Source organism: Panthera pardus, unplaced genomic scaffold (genome assembly GCF_024362965.1).
Source record: "Panthera pardus isolate Hobbes unplaced genomic scaffold, ASM2436296v1 HiC_scaffold_13, whole genome shotgun sequence".
Classification (NCBI taxonomy): Eukaryota; Metazoa; Chordata; class Mammalia; order Carnivora; family Felidae; genus Panthera; species Panthera pardus.
In genome coordinates this window covers 119,188,114-119,210,481 of record NW_026526688.1, presented here as the reverse complement: position 1 = coordinate 119,210,481, position 22,368 = coordinate 119,188,114, and the positions used below count along the sequence as shown (strand labels likewise).

The 22,368-nt window shown below is 38.3% G+C and overlaps 1 protein-coding gene across 9 annotated transcripts in view; it reads right to left on the bottom strand.

Moving 5' to 3' along the window:
• UBE2D3 (ubiquitin conjugating enzyme E2 D3) overlaps window positions 1-21,963 on the bottom strand; it is a 29,176-nt gene extending 7,213 nt beyond the window's left edge. Inside the window, exons 1-4 of one of the 9 annotated variants that reach the window (XM_053901375.1) lie at window positions 21,832-21,963; window positions 20,389-20,544; window positions 6,108-6,171; window positions 5,989-6,041 (exon numbers count right to left, since the gene is read on the bottom strand). In XM_053901375.1, the coding sequence (XP_053757350.1) occupies window positions 5,989-6,041; window positions 6,108-6,171; window positions 20,389-20,412 (141 nt within the window). In that variant the 5' untranslated portion in view covers window positions 20,413-20,544; window positions 21,832-21,963. The other 8 variants (XM_053901376.1, XM_053901378.1, XM_053901377.1 and 5 more) reach the window with 8 other exon arrangements.
• Window positions 21,964-22,368: the final 405 nt, after the last annotated feature.

Sequence of the window (22,368 nt, the reverse complement as noted above, 5' to 3'; positions counted from 1 at the left end):
CTACTGGCAAACCAAAATGCTGAACTCACAACCCTGAGATTAAGAGTCACGTGCTCTTCTGACTGAGCCAGCCAGTAACCCCTCAAAAATCCTCATTTAAAACCAAGGAAGTTTTTCTTCAAAAGCATACTAAAAACCTCACAGCAAACCAACACACAGCATTACAATATTTGGAAAACAATGTAGAATATTTGTTCTTCCACTTCAAAAGAAAACAAAATTTCAAGCTATCGCATCACTCTTCCTCCCTCATTTTGATTATAATTTGAGTACGAAGGACTCTTAGTAAATACCTATTAGACAATGTTAGTATCAAGTAATTTTTGGGAAACACTATTTGCTAGAATTTTACATTTAATTTAACCAATATCAGGAAAAAGATATCACTGTTCCCATTTTATGGACAAATATAAAGGGACTTGAAGAAATAACTTAGGTGAATGGTATAGGATAGAACCAAGATTGAAACCCCAGGTCTTATGAAGACCGCCAACAATGGATCAGAAAGTGAGGACAAAAGACAGTGAATTAGTAAAAAACTTTAAGGTAAAAGTTAAGGAAAATATAAAACTGCTTCTAGATATGCTAAGAGCCGACCTGAAGATGTATTTCAAAGTTTATAGTGAGTTATTACCAACATCTATTTCTCTCCATTAGAAGAGTATGTACATAGTGCTAATATAAGCCTTTTACTATGCTGATTCTGGATATCAGGCAAATAAAAACTTTTCCAGATCTGTCACTTTTATAGTGTTCATTTAATCCCCAGCCCACTGTAAAATAACCAATAGCTGAATTAATTTAACTCCCTTCTATAGATCAGGTATGTAGAAGGGACATTGAGAACAATTTCTTATCTTGATGGGCTAACAGTATGGTAAAGAGACATATAATGAAATGTTGCAGGTATTATGAAAAATGAATGGGATATATCTGCGAGTTGAAGGAAAAATGTCAACTTACTGATGATAAATGAAGTTCAAAGAAACATACAACTAGTAAAATTAAAAAAACTACAGTTTGAATCCTTTCGTAATGCCCAAGTCCTTTCTTTTCAAATTGTTTACAAAATTTTAATTCGAAAAACAACTGCAAAGCAGCATTGTGAAGTATAGACAAAAATCAAAGCAAGGTACCAGAATACGATCTGAATTTAACAGATTAATGGATCTTTAACAGCTACATCAACTGGGAGTAGATGCTTCAAATGGCATACACTTTTATAAGACTAATACTGAAAATGTTTGTACAGTGTGCAGTTAACAAATTACGGTAATCCTAAACAGTAGAATTCTAGGGGCACCTGAGTGGCTCAGTCGGTTAAGCATCTGACTCTTGACCTTGGCTCAAGTCACGATCTCAGTTTGTGAATTGAGCCCTGCACTGGGCTGAAAGTGTGGAACCTGCTTGGGATTCTTTCCTTCTTTCTCTGCCCCTCCCCTGTTCATGTTCTCACTCTCTCTCAAAATAAATTAAAAAAAAAAAAAAAAAAAAAGAAATTCTAAATTTTCATTCCGATTTTCATACAATCACAAGTGCTGTAATCTCACTGCTTCTGAATAAAGGCAACCTAATCATAAGATTTAAGCAAAACCAAATTTCACTTCACTTGTTCAAAAAAAAAAAAAAAAAAAAACACTTATGGGATGAAAATATTTCAATGTTACAATTTAACACTACAACTCCATCAACTCAAAAAGGAAAAACTGGTAAAATCTTAAGATCCAAGGGTAACCCAACCAAACTATGCTATCTAAAGATTGAGGCTCTATACCAAAGTTACTATAAATAGAAAACAGAAAAGAAATTAAAACAGGTATATTTTGATTATAAACGGACCCAAATCCAGAATTTATACTTGATCTCTTTATAAACCTTCTACACCTTGGATTTACTCCAATTAGTTCAAGTGACTCCTCTCAGTGCCTGTATTCCTCCCCTAGGGCAATCATAAAGTGTTGGTATTCCCAAAGATCCATCTTCTGCTTCTATCTCCTGATCCACACTTATTCTGGTAACTCTGGAGTCCTCTCTCTCTATATATATTCAAATGCTCATGAATGTTTATTCTTGGATGTCTTGTGTCCAAAACTCAAACCACAAACCATCAGTGATCAAAGCAGTTATCAATCTTAAAGATCCTTAAATTCTCTTCAACTAGCTGCTTCTCCTTTAGGTCCATTGCCACCACTACCTTCGTTCCAGATCTCACATCTTTTTTCTACATTATGGTAATGGTTTACTACTGGTATTCCTGTCTTCACTCTGGCTTTTTCTTCTAATTTATCCCTCACCCTAATTCTGAAGTTGTCTTAAGACACAAGTTGCACCCCTGCTTGAAATCCAGCACAGATTTCAAGATAAAGTACAAACTCCTAAGCACATAAAGTGCTTTATGAACCCATTCCCACTAATATAGCTGGTCTCATCTTCTACCTCTTCTCCTAAATGTGCTCTTTACTGCACATAAAATGTTTCACATCTCCTTTTTCTCCTTTTTCCATTATTTCTTTCTTTCTCTTACTTGAAATATTCTTTGAAAAAAAAAAATTTTTTTTTTTATTAGAGAGACAGCATGTGCGAGCGGGTGGGTGGGGGGGGGGGAGAGAGGGGCAGGAGAGAGAATGTTAAGCAGGCTCTACACACAGCGTTATGACACAAAGCTTGATCCCACGACCCTGGGATCATGACATAAGCCAAAAATCAAGAGTCAGATACTCAGCAGACTGAACCACCCAGGCGTTCCTACTTGAAATATTCTTATCTGCATCTGTGTCTTTATCTCTAGGATCCTACCTACACTATAGAGTCCATCTTAAGCTTACATGTCCTTAAAAAGATAATACAGCCTTTCCTTTAGTTCAATCCGCTTGTTGCCTTTCTTCTGTACTTTCTGTACATTTACTATTATCCAACATATTTGTAACTTACTTATATTTTCCACTTCCTCTACTCTTCCTCTGGACTACAAAGCTCCTTTTAAAAGGTCATGAAGGGAAGAGTTTTCATGTATCATTAACCTTTGCAGAAACTGACATAATACACTTAAAGTAAGTTGAAAAATAACCTTTATGGACCAATAAGACAATACCTATGAACCAATTATTTGACTTCAGATGGTTTTTGTAGTTGATTCTGCTCAAGCTGCCAAAGATGACGTTATATTATTCAAATTTGGTACTTTCTTCCTTGGCTGTATCATAGATTAGGTGGAAGTTAGTGTGGTTCTCCAAATAATTTCAAAATTATCTTTCTCCCAGCTCCATTTCCAATTAGTAATCAAGTATATAAATATCAGAAATAAGTAAGGAGTTAACTTCTCCTAACTTTTCCAATTGTTAATGGGAATTGTCCTCAATATAGTACAAAACACCCAGCCACCACCAAAGTTTAAGAACCACATAACCAGCAATGCTCTGTCATTTCTTTCAAAGGTTTAATTTTTATTAGTATTTGTGCTTCCAAAGTATCTTACCTTAAGAAAGAATAAGCCAGTTCAAATGGTTATTAGAAAGCATTTTGCCTCATAAATTTAATGATCAAGAACATTCCCAGACTGTAATACACTAAAACTGAATAGTTACTCTGCATCAAAACTTAAATTAGATGCTCCATTCCTTAGTCAGGAACCTTTAGTTATGTGGCACTGCCAATCACTTTACTGACCTAAGAAGTACTCCATAGCAATTTTGTTACCATTTATTCTTTCAGCAAATCTGCAAATATATGGATTGCTATACTACCAATGTCCCAATGTTTTAGCTCATTTACCTGCATGTCACACAGCTAGGCATAGTAACAAAATAAAGCAATTATTTATCTAATCAAACTGTGATGTTGTATCACAAGGATGCAATCAAAAGCCAAAATAAGAACATGAGTTGTTTCATTGTTGACGCTATGGTAAAGATAATTGCTAACTATTTCCAAGTTGACATCCAAAACCGGTGTTTACTAAAATACAGTTTCTGCAAATTTTGTTAATTAGGGAATATTTAAATAGTTCTGAAAATCAAGTATTTGTTTTTAAAAGCAGAAAACTGTCATTGATACAATTAACAAAGTTTTCTGAAAATAAAAGCAAATAAGTAAGCAGCTACAAAAAAAGGTCAGGATAAGCAATCTTCTCTTATTCTCTAAAAAATTACTGGCATAAACTACTCACTTATGCTTCACTCTGATTTACTCTTAAGTATATTCCTCACCTTTTGGAAACAAAAGTTCAATAAACAGTGAAGTCTCAGAGTCCAGCAGAAAAATGTCACACTGGTGTCAAAGAGCTGGTTTCTATTATGCACACCATCCAATTAAGTCTTGAGATTACCAACTTTTTAGTGCTTTATTAATACTGACAACTAATTTTTATAATGAGACATCTTAAAGCACCCTCTGGATCAAAGATGAGCTTTTACTTGGTAGAAATGGTAAGGCATTTTACTGAACACTCTCCTTTAAGAATTGGTGATCTATAATGACAAAATTCTAGAAACAGCAAATCCATGTGCCTACAGAATCTAGGGAGGCAAAATGAAGTGGACAGGAGTGTGAGACACAAACCCCATATAAAAAAAGGGAGGTAGCTGCTAAACTCCATCCCCAGTCACTACTGCTATGGAATGAGGGCCTCGTCAGTGTTTTAATATGAAGACTGTTAACTTCCAAACTGTTTTGTGGACCAAACTGGGTAAAAGCCAGACTAGTTAACTATGTTCACTTAAAATAAATAAACCACAATTTTGTTACAAAGTAAGTATTTTTAAAGCAAAATAAAATTTACAGTAGTTAAGAATAGTCCTTGAGATAACTGGACGTGAACAATTCTGACTGTTAATTTTTTTTTCCCTATTAGGATAATACAGATATGTTTCAGATTATTAAGATAAATATCCCCCCCTCTACCAACACCACCAAGTTTAACTTAACTCAGTCTCCCTACCTTTAGGTCATAACATTTCACAATTACTCTAACTCAATCATCCCTGCTATGATTTCCCATAAAATTTCCTATCTTATACACTTGTTTTAATTGCCGGTCTCTCCCAGATTTTAAGTTCTCCAAAGAATGAGAAGTATTATGTCTATCCTTAATGGCTGGCATACAGTGGGGGACCACACAGAGATGGAAAAAAAAAAAAAAAAAAAGATTAAAGTTATCAAAATCAGAACTACGGAATAAAAACTTATTGATCCAACCCATCAACTGGCTAACTTTTCCAAAAGCATTTCTCCTTTTAGAATAATACCTATTTATTGACCATTATCTCACCAAGTACATTATTGACATTTATGTTGAGATTAAACCACCAAAAAGGGGGGGAAGAAAGCAGATTAAGACATACATAGAATAGAAATCCTAAAGTGCCTTCCAAGTCAAAAAAAATATTAAGTATTGTGCAAGATACAGTCTTACCCCAGGTTGTTTTACTGCGCTCTAATTCTGTGAAATTCTTAGATGGTATCCATAATTCTGAATATTCAATTATCCAGCATATACAGTTTCTTATCTACCCAGGATAGAAAGGAATTTTGCTGTATTCAAAATATCACTTTCTACCTAAAAATATTCAAATTTTGTAAAAATCTAAAGTTCTATACAAACATCAAATACAATAAAAACTTAGATTTTTGGCAGCAAGAGGAATTAGATCCATGGTAGAGCTAATAAATTAAATGGTCTATAAATAACAGGAAGCTCTGCAACAATGCTTTACATTACTACAAAAGAAAACTAGGATAAAGTGAAAAAATATTTGATAGGTCATAGAGATGCTAGACTCTAGAACCCGAATACAGGGACAGACACATATAATATATGTAAACAAATGACTAATTCATTAAATTTTTAGGGCTTTCAAAAGCTGTACAACTACGGCAGTTCCATAACGGCATTACAAGGTTAATAAAATAAATATGAGACTAAGTTAAATATAACTAGGTCAATGTTGAATTTTTAATTAAAAGCAACAATTTTTAATTCTTAATACTTACAGGTCCCATAATTGTGGCTTGCCAATGAAACACTAGGGAAAAACAAAACAAAACTGTTATCTAAAAATGTACAAGCTTTTTTGAAATTAGCCATTCAAATCAACTTCAGAGTTACTTACTGTCATCCCCAACTGGACCTGCAGAACATTGTGCTGGAGGGTCACGGGCCAAATCACTAAGTTCCTACACCAAAACAGAAAATGATGGGTCATATAACCATAACAACAAACAAACAGAGTCAATAGTTTATCTTCACCCCATTCTTTAAGGGACACACAATCATAGTTCACATTAATACATTCTAGTAAAAGAAAACATTAAGTTAACCATAGTCCAGATCGTGGAACATAATAGGCACAGATACAAAAATTCTTGTTACATCAACAAAAGCCATCCAAACCAGAAAAGTTGTATCAGATACTTTCACAGCTTAAGAACGGAGACAGTTCTCAACATTCATGTTGTTTGCTTAACTTTCAGGATATCTCAGAAGCCCTTATTTCTACTATCCTAAATCCTCTGTTGTATCTGAACCACACTATCCACAGACCTCATTTCCACTTGAAAAATCTCTAATGGGGCTAGGTAGGTAGGTATCCTTTTTGATTTGGTCTTATTGCTGCAACTCAACTATGTTTATTACCCTGGAAGAAACTGAAATTTGCTCTAGGTAAAACATGCAGTTTCCAAAATTCCATCAGACCTTATATTTATAAATATGTACTTAGCCTTTCCAGGACTTATATGTAACAAATATGGATAATTTAGTCAGAAAATAAAGTTGTTTCTTTTTTAATTTTTAATTTTATTTTAGAGAAAGAGAGTATGTGTGGGGCTCAATCCAGAGCAAATATCTGCCTCTCTCACATGGTCCAAATACATTTCAGAAACTAACCAACTGTTGCACAGTGATCAATCTAGATTCACTCCATTTAAAAACAAAACAAAACAAAACCCCACAATGCAGAAGAATTGTCCTTGTAATTGTTTCACAAAATTCATAAACCATGACGTTGTAGCTCTAAAACTAAAAATGTTACAAATCAATTATACCTCAATAAAACTGGGAGTTGGAGTGCTCTGATACACTGCCAACTTGCTTCTCCAACTCACACATCTGTTTTTAAGGTTATCAAAACAGCCAGAAATCCCAGGATACACAACTTAGGATAACGGAAGATCAGATCAGACCTTTATGCTTGCCTAAATAAATATACCTTCTTATGTTCAATATATTTAAGAATGGGAGAAAATTCATCCCAACCACCGTGGATCCTGATCAGTAGGAATTACAGAAACTCTGAACAGAGATTTAAACAACTGGTTAAAAGAAACTATGTATGGGGGCACCTGGGTGGCCCATTTGGTTAAGCCTTCTATTCTTGATTTCAACTCAGATCATGATCTCATGGCTTGTGGGGGTTTGAGGCCCATGTCAGCTCTGCGCTGTAAGCACAGAGCCTGCTTGGGATATTCCCCCCTCTAAGTAAATAACTTAAGAAAACAGAACAAAACTATGTATGGTTTTAACTTAAAAACAAAAACAAACACTGTTACAAATTATCAAATGATTCTGAATCAAGTATTTGAAGTTATTTTTTGTTTTGTTTTTTAAGGCTTGATGTCCAGGGGGGAGCCCAACACGGGCTTGAACTCACAACCCTGAGATCAAGACCTGAGCTGAGATCAAGAGTCTGACACTTAACCGACTGAGCTACCCTGGTGCCCAAAACTACCAATTTTTGAGTAAAAATAGAAACGTACTTGAATTAATTGACTACCCATTATTAAGCAAATGACTTTTTCATAGGCCAGATTAGGTTTCATATGGCAATTATTTACATCCCATAACCAGCCACTTTTGTTATGATGGGAATCTACTTTAACACCATCTCAAAGCATTAAAAACTTCATTGTTGGTAAAAATCAAGTAGTCTAGTCAAACTGACATGACCAGAGAATTCTCCCATGTTCCAAAGCTTATGTAACAATTTCTACTGTTTAGCTGGCCCACCAAAAAATAAAAAAAGCCAAAAGCTAATTTATACAGTTTAATTGTCTTTCCTTAAGGAACACAAGGGTTCAAAAAAGGGGGTCTATTTTAAGGTTAAAAACTTATCTGTTCTAAACCATCCCCCCCTTCTTTTCCATAAAAGATTTATCTCGTTTCTTACATTGATCTAGCCCAAATTATGTCCTTAATAAACATGTTTTGAATACAGATTTGCTTATATGCCAGAAAAAAAGCAGTTATTTTTAAATAAAACCAATCTAAACGATGGCTGCTCTAAGTGACCTTGAAACAACTTCATTATAAATTTCAGGAATCTATAAAGTTGACCTAGAATAAACCAACACCCTATTTAATGTTAAAGAACATATTTCTTACAGAGGAAAGAAGTTTTTATGCATAATATTTATAAATTAAGCCTTTATAGTACTGGCATTATTCTAACTTTAGAGTGAAGGTCTAATTTGAGCTCTTCCCTCCCAAAATTTCAGGCTCTTATTACTCAGATAATTTCTGAGTGTCTTATTTTCTAAGTTCTCCATGACCAAGATGTCTCTGAAGTAATAATCAAAGATCTAAAATTAGGTCAATTATCTTACATACTAAAATCTACTTTAAATACAACATTGAAAAAAAAAACCAACCTGAGTTATTTTAGGGATCAAAACAGGTCTTTCAAATCATGTACCAGCGTTCATCTCTAAGATAACAAGTAATTCTCATGACATTATTATGCCCATAGCATAAGCAAATGAGAATACGTAAGAAAATCTCAGCAAGAAAAATTATAAGAAAGCACAGTAAGAGGTCACCTCAGATGCTCTTAATGTGCAAGACCTTTTATCTACTCAATAAACTATCCATCTTACCCTGCTTTCATGGAAATGCTTTTCCCTTACTCCAAAACATGTGATTGTAGTGTTTGGTTAATGGTGGCTGATAACCACCCATTACTCAGGGCTAATCATAGAATTTTGTTTCTTTAGCCTCAGTGATTAGCTCAAAGGGCTGGAAAGTAACCTAAGCCAAGCCAGGACCTGACCTAATCAGGTCCATCCATCTCTGCCTGGTTTTTCATATTGAAGCTGGGAAGACTTCTTCCTTCTCTAACTGTAAGGATGTGACCTAGAGCTATTGGCAGGCATGTGCCTTGAAATTACATGGTGAATCCAGAGAAAAAGAGACCACATTGGGCAAAGGAGATAATAAGAGCTGACTTGGCATAAAGATATGCAATTTCAGTCCCTGAGGTTGTGGCTTGCTCTGGTTCCTATAGTTATTTCCTTTGATTGTTAACTGCTCCAGTTTCCTTCTAACAAATCCAAGGGAGAAAAAACCCCAAGAGTGAGGAGAGACCCATTCTAAGCAGAAAGTTCCTGGGAACCACGGCCATTTATACAGAGCTTATCCCACTAAAGCACGATGTAATGCTCAAGTCTTGTTTTTTGAAAAACATGTAAGAAATCTAAATCAAATAGTCTCAAAATCAAGCTAGAGGGAGCAGGGAGAAATCATGTATTCTGTCTAGCAACTTTTAATCTAATCACAGAAACTAGAAGTTAATTTAAATCCATTTCTAAAATGAAAAGTAGTATTTGCTATTAGCTAAAGTTTCACCATCATTTATTCACATATAGGAAAAGTGCATATTTGGTGTCAAGCATGTTAGGTCTGAATATACTGAGATAAAACCCGAATCCCTTCCCTAATAGACTGAGTTAATATAAAGTGGGCACAATGCAGAAACAAAAAACTACATTTCAACAACTTTAAGTGCTTAAAATACAGACATTTAAATGCTTTGTGAATCCTGAAAAGGTAACCACTAACCTTGCCTGGGTTTAAAAACAGTGACAACTGAGCTGAGTCCTGATGGAGGGATAAGCATTCCAAGCAGAGAACCTTATTCAAAGTCAAGGGTATGAAAGAACAGTCTACAAAAATTTGCTTGTAATTCTGGTATACCAACCAGAAACACAAAAGAGTAAAGGTAAGAAGGTAGCACATGTGACCAGAAAGGTTAACCATGACTTGATCTTTCAATAGCTTTGAATATATCAAAGACCATCCCAAAGGCAATGGGAACCACAGAAATTTTTAAGCAGAAATAAGGCAAATCAAATTTGGGGTGTTTTTAAAAAAATGTAGAGACAATAGTACACTAGAAAAAACTTTCAATTACTTTAAAATTACTAGGTCATATCCTAGAAGTACCCCTGAATCTGTGTACCCAGGCTGACAAGTAAAGCTGAACATTTTTACTATATTTCCTTCTTATTAAAAATAAAATGCTGCAGAGAGGTGCCTGTATGAATCAGTTGGTTAAGCATCTGACTCTTAACTGGCTCAGGTTCTCATAGTTTGTGGGATTGAGCTCCGCACCGGGCTGCACACTGAACATCACGGAACCTGCTTGGGATTGTCTCTCCCCTGACCCCCCACACACACACACACACACAAAGCTATAGGAGCACCTGGGTGGCTCAGTCAATTAAATGCCCAACTCTTGGTCTTGGCTCAGGTCATGATCTCAAGGTTCAGGAGTTTGAGCCCCACATCGGACTCTGTGCTGATGGCGAGAGCTTGGGATTCGATTCTCTCTCTCTCAAAATAAATAATTTAAAAAAAATGCTACAGATATACCTGAAGCTCCCTCACGTACTCCCCAATTCTACTTGCCCCTCAGAAGGTAACAGATTATTTGAAATTTGGTTTCCACTACTTCTCCCCATTTTTATACACTACTAGATATGTATCTCTTAAGAATATATAGCATTGTTTTGCAGGGCTTGAAATTTTAACTATATATATAGATTTGTATTCACGTGTATTTCTATAGATACCATTCAGAACATTGGCTTTTAAAAAATTTTTTCTTTTAGAGAGAAAGAGAGAGGGAGGGAGAGTGTGAGTGAGAAAATCTTAAGCAGGCACCACACTCAGCGCGTAGCCCAACATGGGGCTCAATCCCACGACCCTGGGATCATGACTTGAGCCAAAATCAGGAGTGGGACCCTCAACCAACTGGGCCACCCAGACCCAGGCACCCCTAGAACACTGGCTTTTAACACTATTTGTGACAAGCACTTCTAAAATTAACTATTAGAGTTTCTATCCCCCATATACCCATACAAAAATTTAATCTGTGGGTATCACAGACTCATCTCCATATTGTAGGAATCCCTAACACAAGGACAGAGAAGCAGTAACTACATTAGGAAGCATTAGCAGTAATTCAGGTGAGAGTAGAACATGAACTAAGTCATGGAGGATTAAAAAAAAAAAAAAAAAAAAAAAAAATCTTAAATACCAACCATTTTACCCTTACAAAAATCTTACGAAAATAGGCCTGATTTCTATTTTACATCAGAGGAAAGACTACATGCAAGTGTACGATATACTAAGCTTTAGGATGTGTAGGAAAACAAAAGTTGTGTATCTACTAGACACTTGAAAATTAGAGATCTAGAAACAGATTTCAAAATGGCTCCTTTTTAAAAAGGATGTCCTTACATCAAAGATGCATTTAAAAAAATTTGATACAGCATTTGGCATACTGAAGAAAAAAATTTCAATTGCACTAAACCAACTCTCCACTGTACTTAAGGAATAAATGCCCTAGATTGAACAGGATATGGAAAACTGAGGTTTTCATAGGATCAGTTTCTCCATAATCATTCAGTTAGTTTGCATCTTATTACTACACTCAGTGTGAATCTAGTGTTACCTATTTTTTAAGTTACATGGCCTTTAAATTAAAGCCAACTGAGAAAACAATTATCCATTCCACTGCAAGAGGAAACTCTATTTACTGGACTGAGATCAATTTTCAATGAAGCACTCAATGAATTTCCAAAAGTAATTTTGTCTTTGGTAAAATCATACTAAGTACTGAAACTGTTAGCTCTTTGCTCCCTAGTAGAGAGGAACGTGGAAAGGACCAGAGAACAGCTCACATATAGCACCTGGGAAGTCTTCATATGATGACCATCCCTTTCCCCAAGAATAGCATTACTAAGGTGGGCTCTTGCCCAACTATTTTTTACTAAATTTTTTTTTAAATGTTTGTTTGTTTTGAGAAAGAGTGAATGGGGTCGGGGCAGAAAGGGAGGGAGACAGAGAATTCCAAGCAGGCTCTGCACTGTCAGCACAGAGCCCAACATGGGGCTCAAACTCACGAACCATGAGATCATGACCTAACCCCAAATCAAGAGTTAGATGCTTAACCGAGTGAGCCACCCAGGCGCCCCATAGCCAACTATTAAGACCACTAAAATAGAAAAGAAGTTGTCAGGGGAGACTGGCACACACTAGGAGTTGCTTAAAGGCTCCACTCACACTGAAGGGACACTAAAATGGATCAAGGGCATACAAGGACATAAAACAAACAAACAAACCTCCTCACCAAATTTAAATATTTTTTTGTCATGGTATGTTCTTCTGGAGGAAATTTTTTTTTGATCATCTTCCTCTGAACTGCTTCACCTGAAACCTTCCTGCATACTTAGCTAGTATGAAAATCCAGGCCTTTTCTCACTTAGAAATATGCTTCTCTATTCCATTTAAAAGCCTAAACAGGGCACCTGGGTAGCTCAGTCGATTGAGTGTCTGCTTTGGCTCAGGTCATGATCTCGCGGTTTGTGAGCTTGAGCCCCACGTTGGGCTCACTGCTGTCAGCACAAAGCCCGCTTTGAATCCTCTGGCCCCCTCTCTCTATCCCTTCCTTACTTACACTCTCTCAAAAATAAATAAATAAATGTTAAAAACAAAAAACAAAAAACAAAAAAGAGCCTAAACAGACCCATAAGATAAGGAGTCAAGCAAATCTCTCCAAAAGGCAGACAAAAGGTACAGCTTAAGGCAGTGAGTTCTCAACTGTAGGTACATGATTAAACATTAAGTATGACCATTCCTTTTGTGGGGCTCCTACAAGAAAGCCCAGCTTATCTTTAGATCTTTGCTTTGATCATTATAGCACACAGGATCTCTTTGAAAGTTGACTATTAGAAGTAAAACATGAAAAGACCTAAAAGTCTAAACATACTGCTAAATATTTGCTTTTTGCTTCTCTACTGTATCTACATCTTACTCATTTTAGAGGTGAAATGACTAACCAGACTATGAAGAACAAGAAGCCAAGGCATTAAATGCAAAGGCCTAAAGAGATGATGGGAAGTACAAAAAATGGTCTCTGCCATTAAAGAATTCATAAGTTGGAAATACAAGAACTATTTATGAATAATGAAACTACAGAGCAGCCATATCAATGAGTGTCCAGTAAGATTTAATGCCTCTAGTAATAATCGTTTAAGCATCCTGCTGAACTTTCTAATGACAACCACTACTTACACATTAGATCAACATAACCAAAGTCAGCATTTATGAAATTACTGTGCTAATGCCAAGTTCATGGGTTCCATCCCTGAGTACAGTAATTATCATCACCATGTTCACAATCATTTGTTATCCCATACTCCACTATCCATCATGCACATTATCACCCAAAGGTCATAACGATAGCAGTATAGATACAATTCCTATCATAACTTTTGGGAAAACTTAAAAGGTTCATGCCATTACTGACAAGCAATTTCTTGTATTTTACTCAAGAGTCCACTTCTTTCAAAACTTTTGACTTAGAGACCAGATTTGTAGAACTACATGAATCAGCACTATAAAGACATCTCTTGCCTCTTAAAACCTACACTGAGGAGCAACATAAAATACTGCTTTGGGGTCTGGATGAGATGAGGCCATGAAGTGGAAAGAAGAGTGCCTTTACAAGAAATTTTGAGAGAAGACTCACCCTCACCAAGCCTTTACAACCTTACAAAATATAAAGGTACATATTCAGATGAGTGATAGGACAAAATGCTATGTAATTATTGCCTGATGAGAACTGCTCTAATTGTTCTTATAAAGATCAGGTTTACTATGAAGTAAACAAAAATTTTCTTACTAACTTTAACATCGCGAAATTTCTATATACTGTGTGTAGACACAAATGGTAAGGAAGAAAACAGCAAACATTTCAGAAATGTATGCTTACCAGAAATTATTTCAAAAGAAGGAAACCTGGCAAAAATATTTTAGGATCTGAACACTTTCATAGAATTGCAGACTTAAAGAATGAAAAGAAGCAGTCACTTTAAAATCATTTTAGTTTGGAATTTACAATTTATGCGAAATCCTAAAAGTTTCTTTTACTTTAAGAATTAAGAGGTAGGTGCTACAAACCATGTCTCATTACATCACTGACAATATAGTAACTTCCTGTTTAGCTGTAATTACAGGTGAGACAGTGTGCTTGCTCATTACTCAAGATATAAAGAATGTCTTGAATGAATACTACTACAATTTTCTTTCTTTAGATCACCATTTAAATCACTTAAAATTATTCAAAGCTGTTCTTTTGTAGGCATTATCTAAATGGGCAAAACAGAAAGCCAAATTTAGGTTCTCAGCTTTGATACATGAAAACACACAAGGCATTTCATAGATAAGAAAAAACAAAAATTAACAGCAGTCCTGTGGTTGAAAACATCCAATTATACATTAGCTTTGAAATGATAACAAGACTAGGATGAATGTGAACAAGTACTCCATCCTAAAAACGAACAAGTAACCAAGTAGTGATTCACAACTGAAACCTACAAGGCCAAATAAGACAAATCTAGCTATGAAAAGTTGTCAATCTCAATGATACAAGATTATACTGAAAGTATTGTTGCAGATAAAAATCAGATGTTTAGGGAAAGTATAAAACACTTCATTGAATTTTTCCCTTTCACACATAACAAGGCAGAGGATAGTTTTGAGAATCTTATCTAGCCAGATAACTTAGCTAATAAGATATTCACTAAATGCATTCATTCTTAATTACACTGTTCAATTTCAAATAAGATCATGCCGTTGGTAGTAAAACCCAATCAACAACATAAAATTTTCCAGTAAAGTAATGAAAATCACTTAATCTTGCTGATTTCAAAATACTACTGGTTTGACAGAATTAAGTATAGTTATAAAACCCACCATAAAATGGCAAAATATAGCATAAGCAAATTATTTAAATAATCTTTAAAAAAAATTTTTTTTTAACATTTATTTATTTTTGAGACAGAGACAGACAGAGCATGAATGGGGGAGGGGCAGAGAGAGAGGGAGACACAGAATTGGAAGCAGGCTCCAGGCTCTGAGCCGTCAGCCCAGAGCCCGACTCGGGGCTCGAACTCAGGACCGCAAGATCGTGACCTGAGCTGAAGTTGAACGCTCAACCTACTGAGCCACCAGGCGCCCCTAAATAAACTTAAATAAACTATCTTTAATAATAAGTAAATCTGGGGCACCTGGATGGCTAAGTCAGTTAAGCACCGGACTTTGGCTCAGGTCATGATCTTGCGTTTCCAGAGTTCAAACCCCAAACTGGGTTCTCTGCTGTCAACTCAGAGCCCTGTTTCAGATCCTGTGTCTCCCTCTCTCTGCCCCACCCCTGCATCTCTCTCAAAAAAGGTAAAAAACAGTAATGGGTAAATCTGATATAAAAACAAAGATTTCACCCCCCTTTTTAAAAATTTATTGTGAGAGAGAAAGAGTGAGGGAGAGACAGAATCCCAAGCAGGCTCCACCCTCTGAGTGTGGAGCCCAATGTGGGGCTCCATCCCACAAACCTTGAGACCATGACCTGAGCCAAAATCAAGACTCAGAACTCAACTTACAAAGATCAGGCACTCCCCTTAATTTCTTTTAAATAAGTGTTTCCCATACTTGACTTAGATTCTTGAAAGTTAAGTTGTACAAGGTGACAAACCCTTATTCATGTGTTTATATGCTTGTTTCTTCCACTCAAAGCAGAGACTCTCATGGGTAATGACAAGGCTTCCTCATTTTCTATCTCCTGGGACTAAACTACTGTGCTAAATGGAGTAAAACTTCCCTCAGTTAAGTATTGGTTAAATGATTACTCCGATGTTTGTGGATCTTCACCAGAGGGAGGCTTCAGAATCACCTAAGGGACATTTCAAAATCATGCCTGTTCCCAGAGAAAATGATTCCATATATCTGGTAAGATCCTATACAATATATTAAGAACTCTGCTCAATTTCCTGACATATAAATGCAACTCATGTCAAAACCCACGAACAAGAACGTATATTATGGAATGCAAAAGCCAAGCTAAGATTTGAAATCTTACTCTGAAAACATTTTTATGTCAGCATTAAGAACCTACTGTTTTCTTTACTAGAAACAGATCATTACAGTAAAAGTATTTGGAAAAATTGCAAGAATTTACTGTATCTTGGATTAACAAGGTGCACGGAATCCATGAGTTAAATTCACATATAATCTAGTAACAGATATATTGTAAGTAGCTTCTCCCCTAGTGCTAATAAGAGTATTCAAGTTTATATTCGTAGGAACAACAAAAACTAGAATTAACACTGCAAAAGAGCAGGATGATGAAGACAGTGTCAAGGTAAGTGCCTCTTCATAAAATAAACACCAAGGTCACCATGATCAGTATCCATGAGTCACACAACTGTCCCACACATTTAGTTGGCTACAGAAAAGCCTTGAGGATCCTAAAGAAACACCTGCAAAACTGTGTATCCAGCCTATAGGCTCTTTGGAGACAAGATATTTTAAGATACCCCTAGCAATTAGTTGGAACATGGCAGCTCCCAGTCCTTTAAGAGATCAACCAAAAAGAACATTCACTCCTGCTTTCAAAACTTATGTTAGTGAATATCTTAATTCACAAATTAACTATAATCTAAGAATAAAGTGAAATTCCCATTATTTAAAAGTGAAGTGGGAGAGGAGAGCAGCAGCTTATTGCCGCTAGTAAAACTAAAATAACATTCATTCACCTGATAAAATAGAAACAAATGGCTCAGAACAGCAGTACACTATGGAGTTCAAGAGCTTAAGCTCTTGAGGTAGACTGATCTGAACCTCAGTCACTAGCTGTGTAGCAAGTAACCTCTGTGTTGGTTTCCTCATGTATAAAACGGAAAGATAAAGAGCATCTCACAGAATTGTTGTGAGAATTAAATAAGCTGATTTCCATAAAGGGCTTGGAAATAGTTTGGTACACAGTAAATGCTAAGTCCTCGCTATTACTAGCAGCAGAATGATGCAAAAGAAAACCTTTTTGAATACTAAAAACATAAAGGATGACATAACAGTTAAGACACAGAATGGAGCCAGACTGTCCAGGTTCCAATCCCAATTCTGCTATCAGAGATGAACGGTAGGTTTTTGTTTTGTTTTTTAACCTTTCTGTGCTTCAGGTTTCTAATCTCCAAATGGGGATAATAATTTAACTGTACCTACTTCCTTGAGTTGTAATATTAAGTGAGTTAATACAAGGGTTTCAAACAATTCTGACACATTGCAAACCCTCAAAACATGAGTTACTCTTCTAGGCTTGGCTCACATTATATTTTATGTGCAGTTCTTTTTAAACTTCCCCAAAATACAAGCACTGTAGTTACCTGGTTTAATGGGAGTAGTATAATTGCCTATGGTCCTCAAACACCACTAATCAACTTGGGAGTTCCCATTTTTCATTTTTGTTGTTTAATAAATAGCCTTGTAAAACCATACTACAGCTAATTAAATAAATAATACAGCAAAAAACAAGTAAGATTGTTTGAAAAAGCTGCCTGGTCTAAGAAACACAATATATTTTAACGTAAGCTTTAGAAAAAAACAAATCCAAAAGCTTTATCAAATGAATACTGGCCAAAAATAATCCAACAATAAGCATTTCAATAAAGCATCAACAAAGAATGTAAGTATCTTAGTATTTGGAATTCGGGGGCTCCAAACAATAAATTAAAAAAAAAAAAAAAAAAGAAAAAAGTGCATAACACAAGAAATACCATACTAATAGCGATGCCTACTTGACCCTGTATTTCTAGAACAGAAATTAATAAAACCATCCCCCATAACTATCACTCACTAATACTCTTTGGATCTGGGATTTTTTTTTTTTTTTGAAGTTTCACCATGTGATTCTGAGAGTAACAGCTAAATACCAAGCCACATGCCTTTCAAAAACTTTCTGTACATTGAATCAACAGTCCTACATAAATATTGTTTTTTCCAATTTGGAAAGTATTATGTCTAGTTAATATATTACGCATATCTTCAAAATATTTACAACAGAAGACAATCTGATGTTAATGAAGAGTACTAAACTACAAAAGTTCTTTAACAAGATTTTGAAAATTAAAAAGTGATATTAAAATAGCAGTAATAATCTGAATGCCATATGCCTGTTCCAAGCCACACACTAACCTCTTTAATCCTAAAATAAACGAATAAACAAATAAAATCTAGGACCCTAAATCTGTTTTGCTCACTACTGCAGTCCTAGCATCTAGAACATACTAGGCACTCAACTATTGTTCATACGTAACAAATACTCATTTTATAGAGGCATACAAATAACTTGCCCAGTCCTAGAATTCTAACTGGAGCATTTCTGCTCCAAAGTTCAAATTCTTAACCATTATATTGCCTCTCTAGAGCTTTTAAATAATTAAAGTGGTGTCACAGCAGCTGGGTATCACCTGTAAAAGAAAAAAAATCAATGAGACCTTCCTTTGAAGTTCCACATGCATAAAAAGCTATGGGTTTGAAACTATTCCACATCTTAGTAGCCTGAACTAATTCTCACAGATAAAAGGTTTTGATTTGTATTTAATGTTATATTCTTAGTATTAACTATGCTTTTCCAATGTATTGCTGGCCTTCAAAGTGGGTAAAGAGATGCTTAATCCTTTTTGCTTTAAATCTTAACTCTTACAAAATTTTTCCTCTCCTCTTCCATCCTCTCAAAATCACAGAGATTTAAGTTTATATTTCACATAAACACACAATGACAATGCAATGATGGACTAAATCAAAATTCAAAATTTCAGCCTCGATACGTTCCATGAAGATCTGAACCTTCATCTTTCATAATATCAGTGTTGTCAAATAAACTCCAAAGTCATACGTATTGAATAAATCAAAATTAGGCAGCATCAAGTCTACTTAGTAAAGCCAAGTCCTTGTCATTCCTTCCATGCAGGACCCCTTTAAAAAAAGTAACCCATCAAAACCAAAGTTTCTAACCCACAACCTCCTCTGTCTCCTAGTTTTAGTAAGGCTGAATTTATTCCATGACATTTTTTTCAAGTTAGCTGTAAATACTCCACCCTCCTCGATTGTGCAAGAACCAAACACACCACACATACACAAGTTACAAAAAAGGGAAATACAGTCTGAGAGTTTGAATATAGATAAAGTCTTGAGCAGGACGTCTTAAGAGCTATGTACAATCTGATGTAAAAGTTAACATTTAACAAAGAATATCATTTTATATTATTAGGAAAGGAGATGCCGGAAAGAGCCTGAACCAGTTAAAGCAGCCGCCATCTTAAAATGCGGGATAGAAGTTAGAGCAAGAAAATGAGACTAAACCTCCGGACGTGGAGGTTCCGCTCACTCCCCAAGCCTCGAAAAATCCTTTTTTCACCCCAATTTCCATGGATAGTTTAGTATCAAACCACATTTTAGGTAGCGAAACATTGTTCCCCGAAAGTGTTATTAACAGAGCCGAGGCAAAACTAGGTACACCTAGCCTTCCCTTACTGCCATCACACCCCTCGTCCGCCCCCCTCCCCCCCCCCCCCCAGCCAAAAAGAAGAGAGCTTCCAGAAGCCTTTTACATCAGTTGCCGGTGTCCCTCAGATAAATAGCTTCGGGTGAGAAGCCTCAACTACAAAACATAGGAAGCGGTAACATTGTGTCAGCCCATCTCCTCTCAACCCCACTTACTCTTGTGTAACCAACCTGCCCCCAGTCGATTAAGTTTGACGAGGCTCATTCACTACTTTTCAGCCACTAAGAGACGTCTACACCGACCCCCAATGAAGTTCGGGGCCCGCCAGATTTACACGTTCTTCTCCCCCGAGTTTCCAATGATTCTTCCCATAGGAAGCCCAAGATCCTTGATCTTACAATTGAAGTTTTTAAGCACCGAGAATAGGAAGCGCCATGACATCTGCTGGAGCGTCTCTCGGCAATTCTGACCTCAAACAAGACTAACTCTTCTTTTAGAAGCAGAACCGAGGCGCCTGAAATCACTCTCCCCCACCCCTAATTTGCACCGATTCCACTGAAACATACACAAGATAACACCTCATTCGCCACAAGTGTTGTTCTTTAGCTTGAAAATTCACTTCTTTAAAGTAGATCTGCGTTTCCCTTCCCCCAAGAGAAGTGACCCAAAGAGGGACGTTTTCATAATTATACTTCCTCCCCACCCCCACGCTTTCCTCTGGTACTGAACCTTCCTTTCCTCCTACGACCCCATTCCCTTTAGCCCCAAGGGTTACCTTATTAATCCGTTTCAGCGCCATCGTCTGTGCTTTTCGTCTGGCTCCTCACTCTCCCGGTGTGTGCTCAAAGGTCCGGCCAAAACTCTTGATTATCCGGGCGGCAGGGAAAGATGGGTCTCTTCGTCTCACACCGGCTCTGCCAGACACAGGCGCCTTTTGCAAAAACGGAGCAGATCAGCACTCGCACAGGCCCCGAAGAGACCCTGATGAATCCAGGTCCCTTAAAACGGTCGCGATCCGGGGTGGGTGGGGTGGCGTGGCAAAGCCACCAACAGCCTCTATGCCGTGCTTCGGCCCGAAGAGGAGGCGAAGGTGACGGGAAGAGCGGAGGGGCGGCTACAAGTTTGACTTCCCGGCCTCTCGATAGGAAGAGACCCGGGTGGGAGAGGAAGAGGCGTAGGAGAAAGGGGTGGGTGCGGGGCAGGGTCCGGAGCCCAGCAGAGGAGGAGCCGGGGCCTAGTCGGCGCTATGCCGGCGTCACTAGGGCAAAGAAAGGCTAGGGGGGAGGGGGAAACAGGAGACTCCGGACTTCTTTCGGTTTCTGCTCAAAGATGCGGCCAGGGAGGGGAAAGAAATAAAAGAGGGAAGGCTTGATATGTGCTGCTGTCCCCGCAGCTAGGGCTATTCTGTGTCGGCCCCTGACGCCACCGTACACTCCGCCTTCCAGCGCGCTCCCGCACGCGCCCGCCCAGCCACCGCCACCACGCGCCCGTGCTGCCCCTGAGGCTCTGGCTTAGGCGCGAGGACGCGCCCATTCCCCCACCCCTTAAGCAAGACAGGCCCCGGCTTCTCCAGCCTTCCCACCCTACCCCACCCAACAGGCTGGTCACTCAAGCCAACCAAGGCCTGTATTTCCCCTCTTACCCGGCCGGCCAGTGGGCCGGCCTCCCTTCCCATCCCCTAGCCGTCCACACCCACGCGTACAGAGGGGCCGGGGCCTCCCTCAAGCTGCGGCCTCGGCCTCCTCCCCGCGCGGCAGCTGGTGCCTCCCCGGCCCTACGGGGCTCACGCGCACGACACAGCCACAAGATGTCCGCTCTGACGGAACTACTGCCAGCTGCCACGCTCCGCCCCTCCCCCCTCCTCCTGCCTCTTCACCACCGCGTATCAGTCCGCCAACGCCGCCGTCGCGAGCACAGGACGAATCTAAGGGTGAAGGGGAACGGTTTACTTCCTACGTCCAGGGTTGAGTTTATCTATGCTACCCCCTTTTCCTTTTCGGAACAGCACCTTCTTACTAAACAGATCGGAGGTTGGACTGGGAGGGCGGGGGCCGGAGGCGGGTCATGGGCTGGGGGGAAGGGTGGACGAACGGCGGAAACCCTCAGACTCAGAGAAGCATCGAGAACCGGAAGGAGACCATGGGAAGAAGGTAATGGAAGCGGCAGCTGCGCGATTGAGCCCCACGCCCCTCCCAGCAGCATCCCCCAATTTCCTCACTTGGTATTGAGGCGGCGGATCTCGCGAGAACCTCGTGGCTGGCTAACAGGAGCTATACCTCTGCAATGACTTAAGGGCAGTTTTGTGCGCGCTTCCTGCTGAGGGCCCGCCCCCAAATCCACAAATTCTCGCGAGAAGCAATAAGCGCCGGCTCGGGTTGGGGCGGGCCGTCGCCGGGAAGCACCGCCCCTGAGTGCTTATGCTGGTGGGAGGGAGAGGAAATGGAATTCCCCGGACTGGTTAGAGCGCGCGCCGACACATCCGTCTCTCACGCGCCCAATCAGGAATGTGCTGTGGGAGGTACCACGAACTAATCACTAGATAACTTTAGCCCAGGTTGACCCGGGCTTTTGAAGTTTTCGGGGAAGCAGGTGAGCAATATTTTACTCGCCTGCCCATCCGGGCCGGTTAACCAATGGGAGGAGGCACCTCTCAAAATGAAACAGTCATTTTAAATAGAACTAGGCGAACCGCTGATCAGCGCTCTCACGTGCCAAAATATAGCGCATTTCTGGCCTAGAGGATCAGTACCGAGAA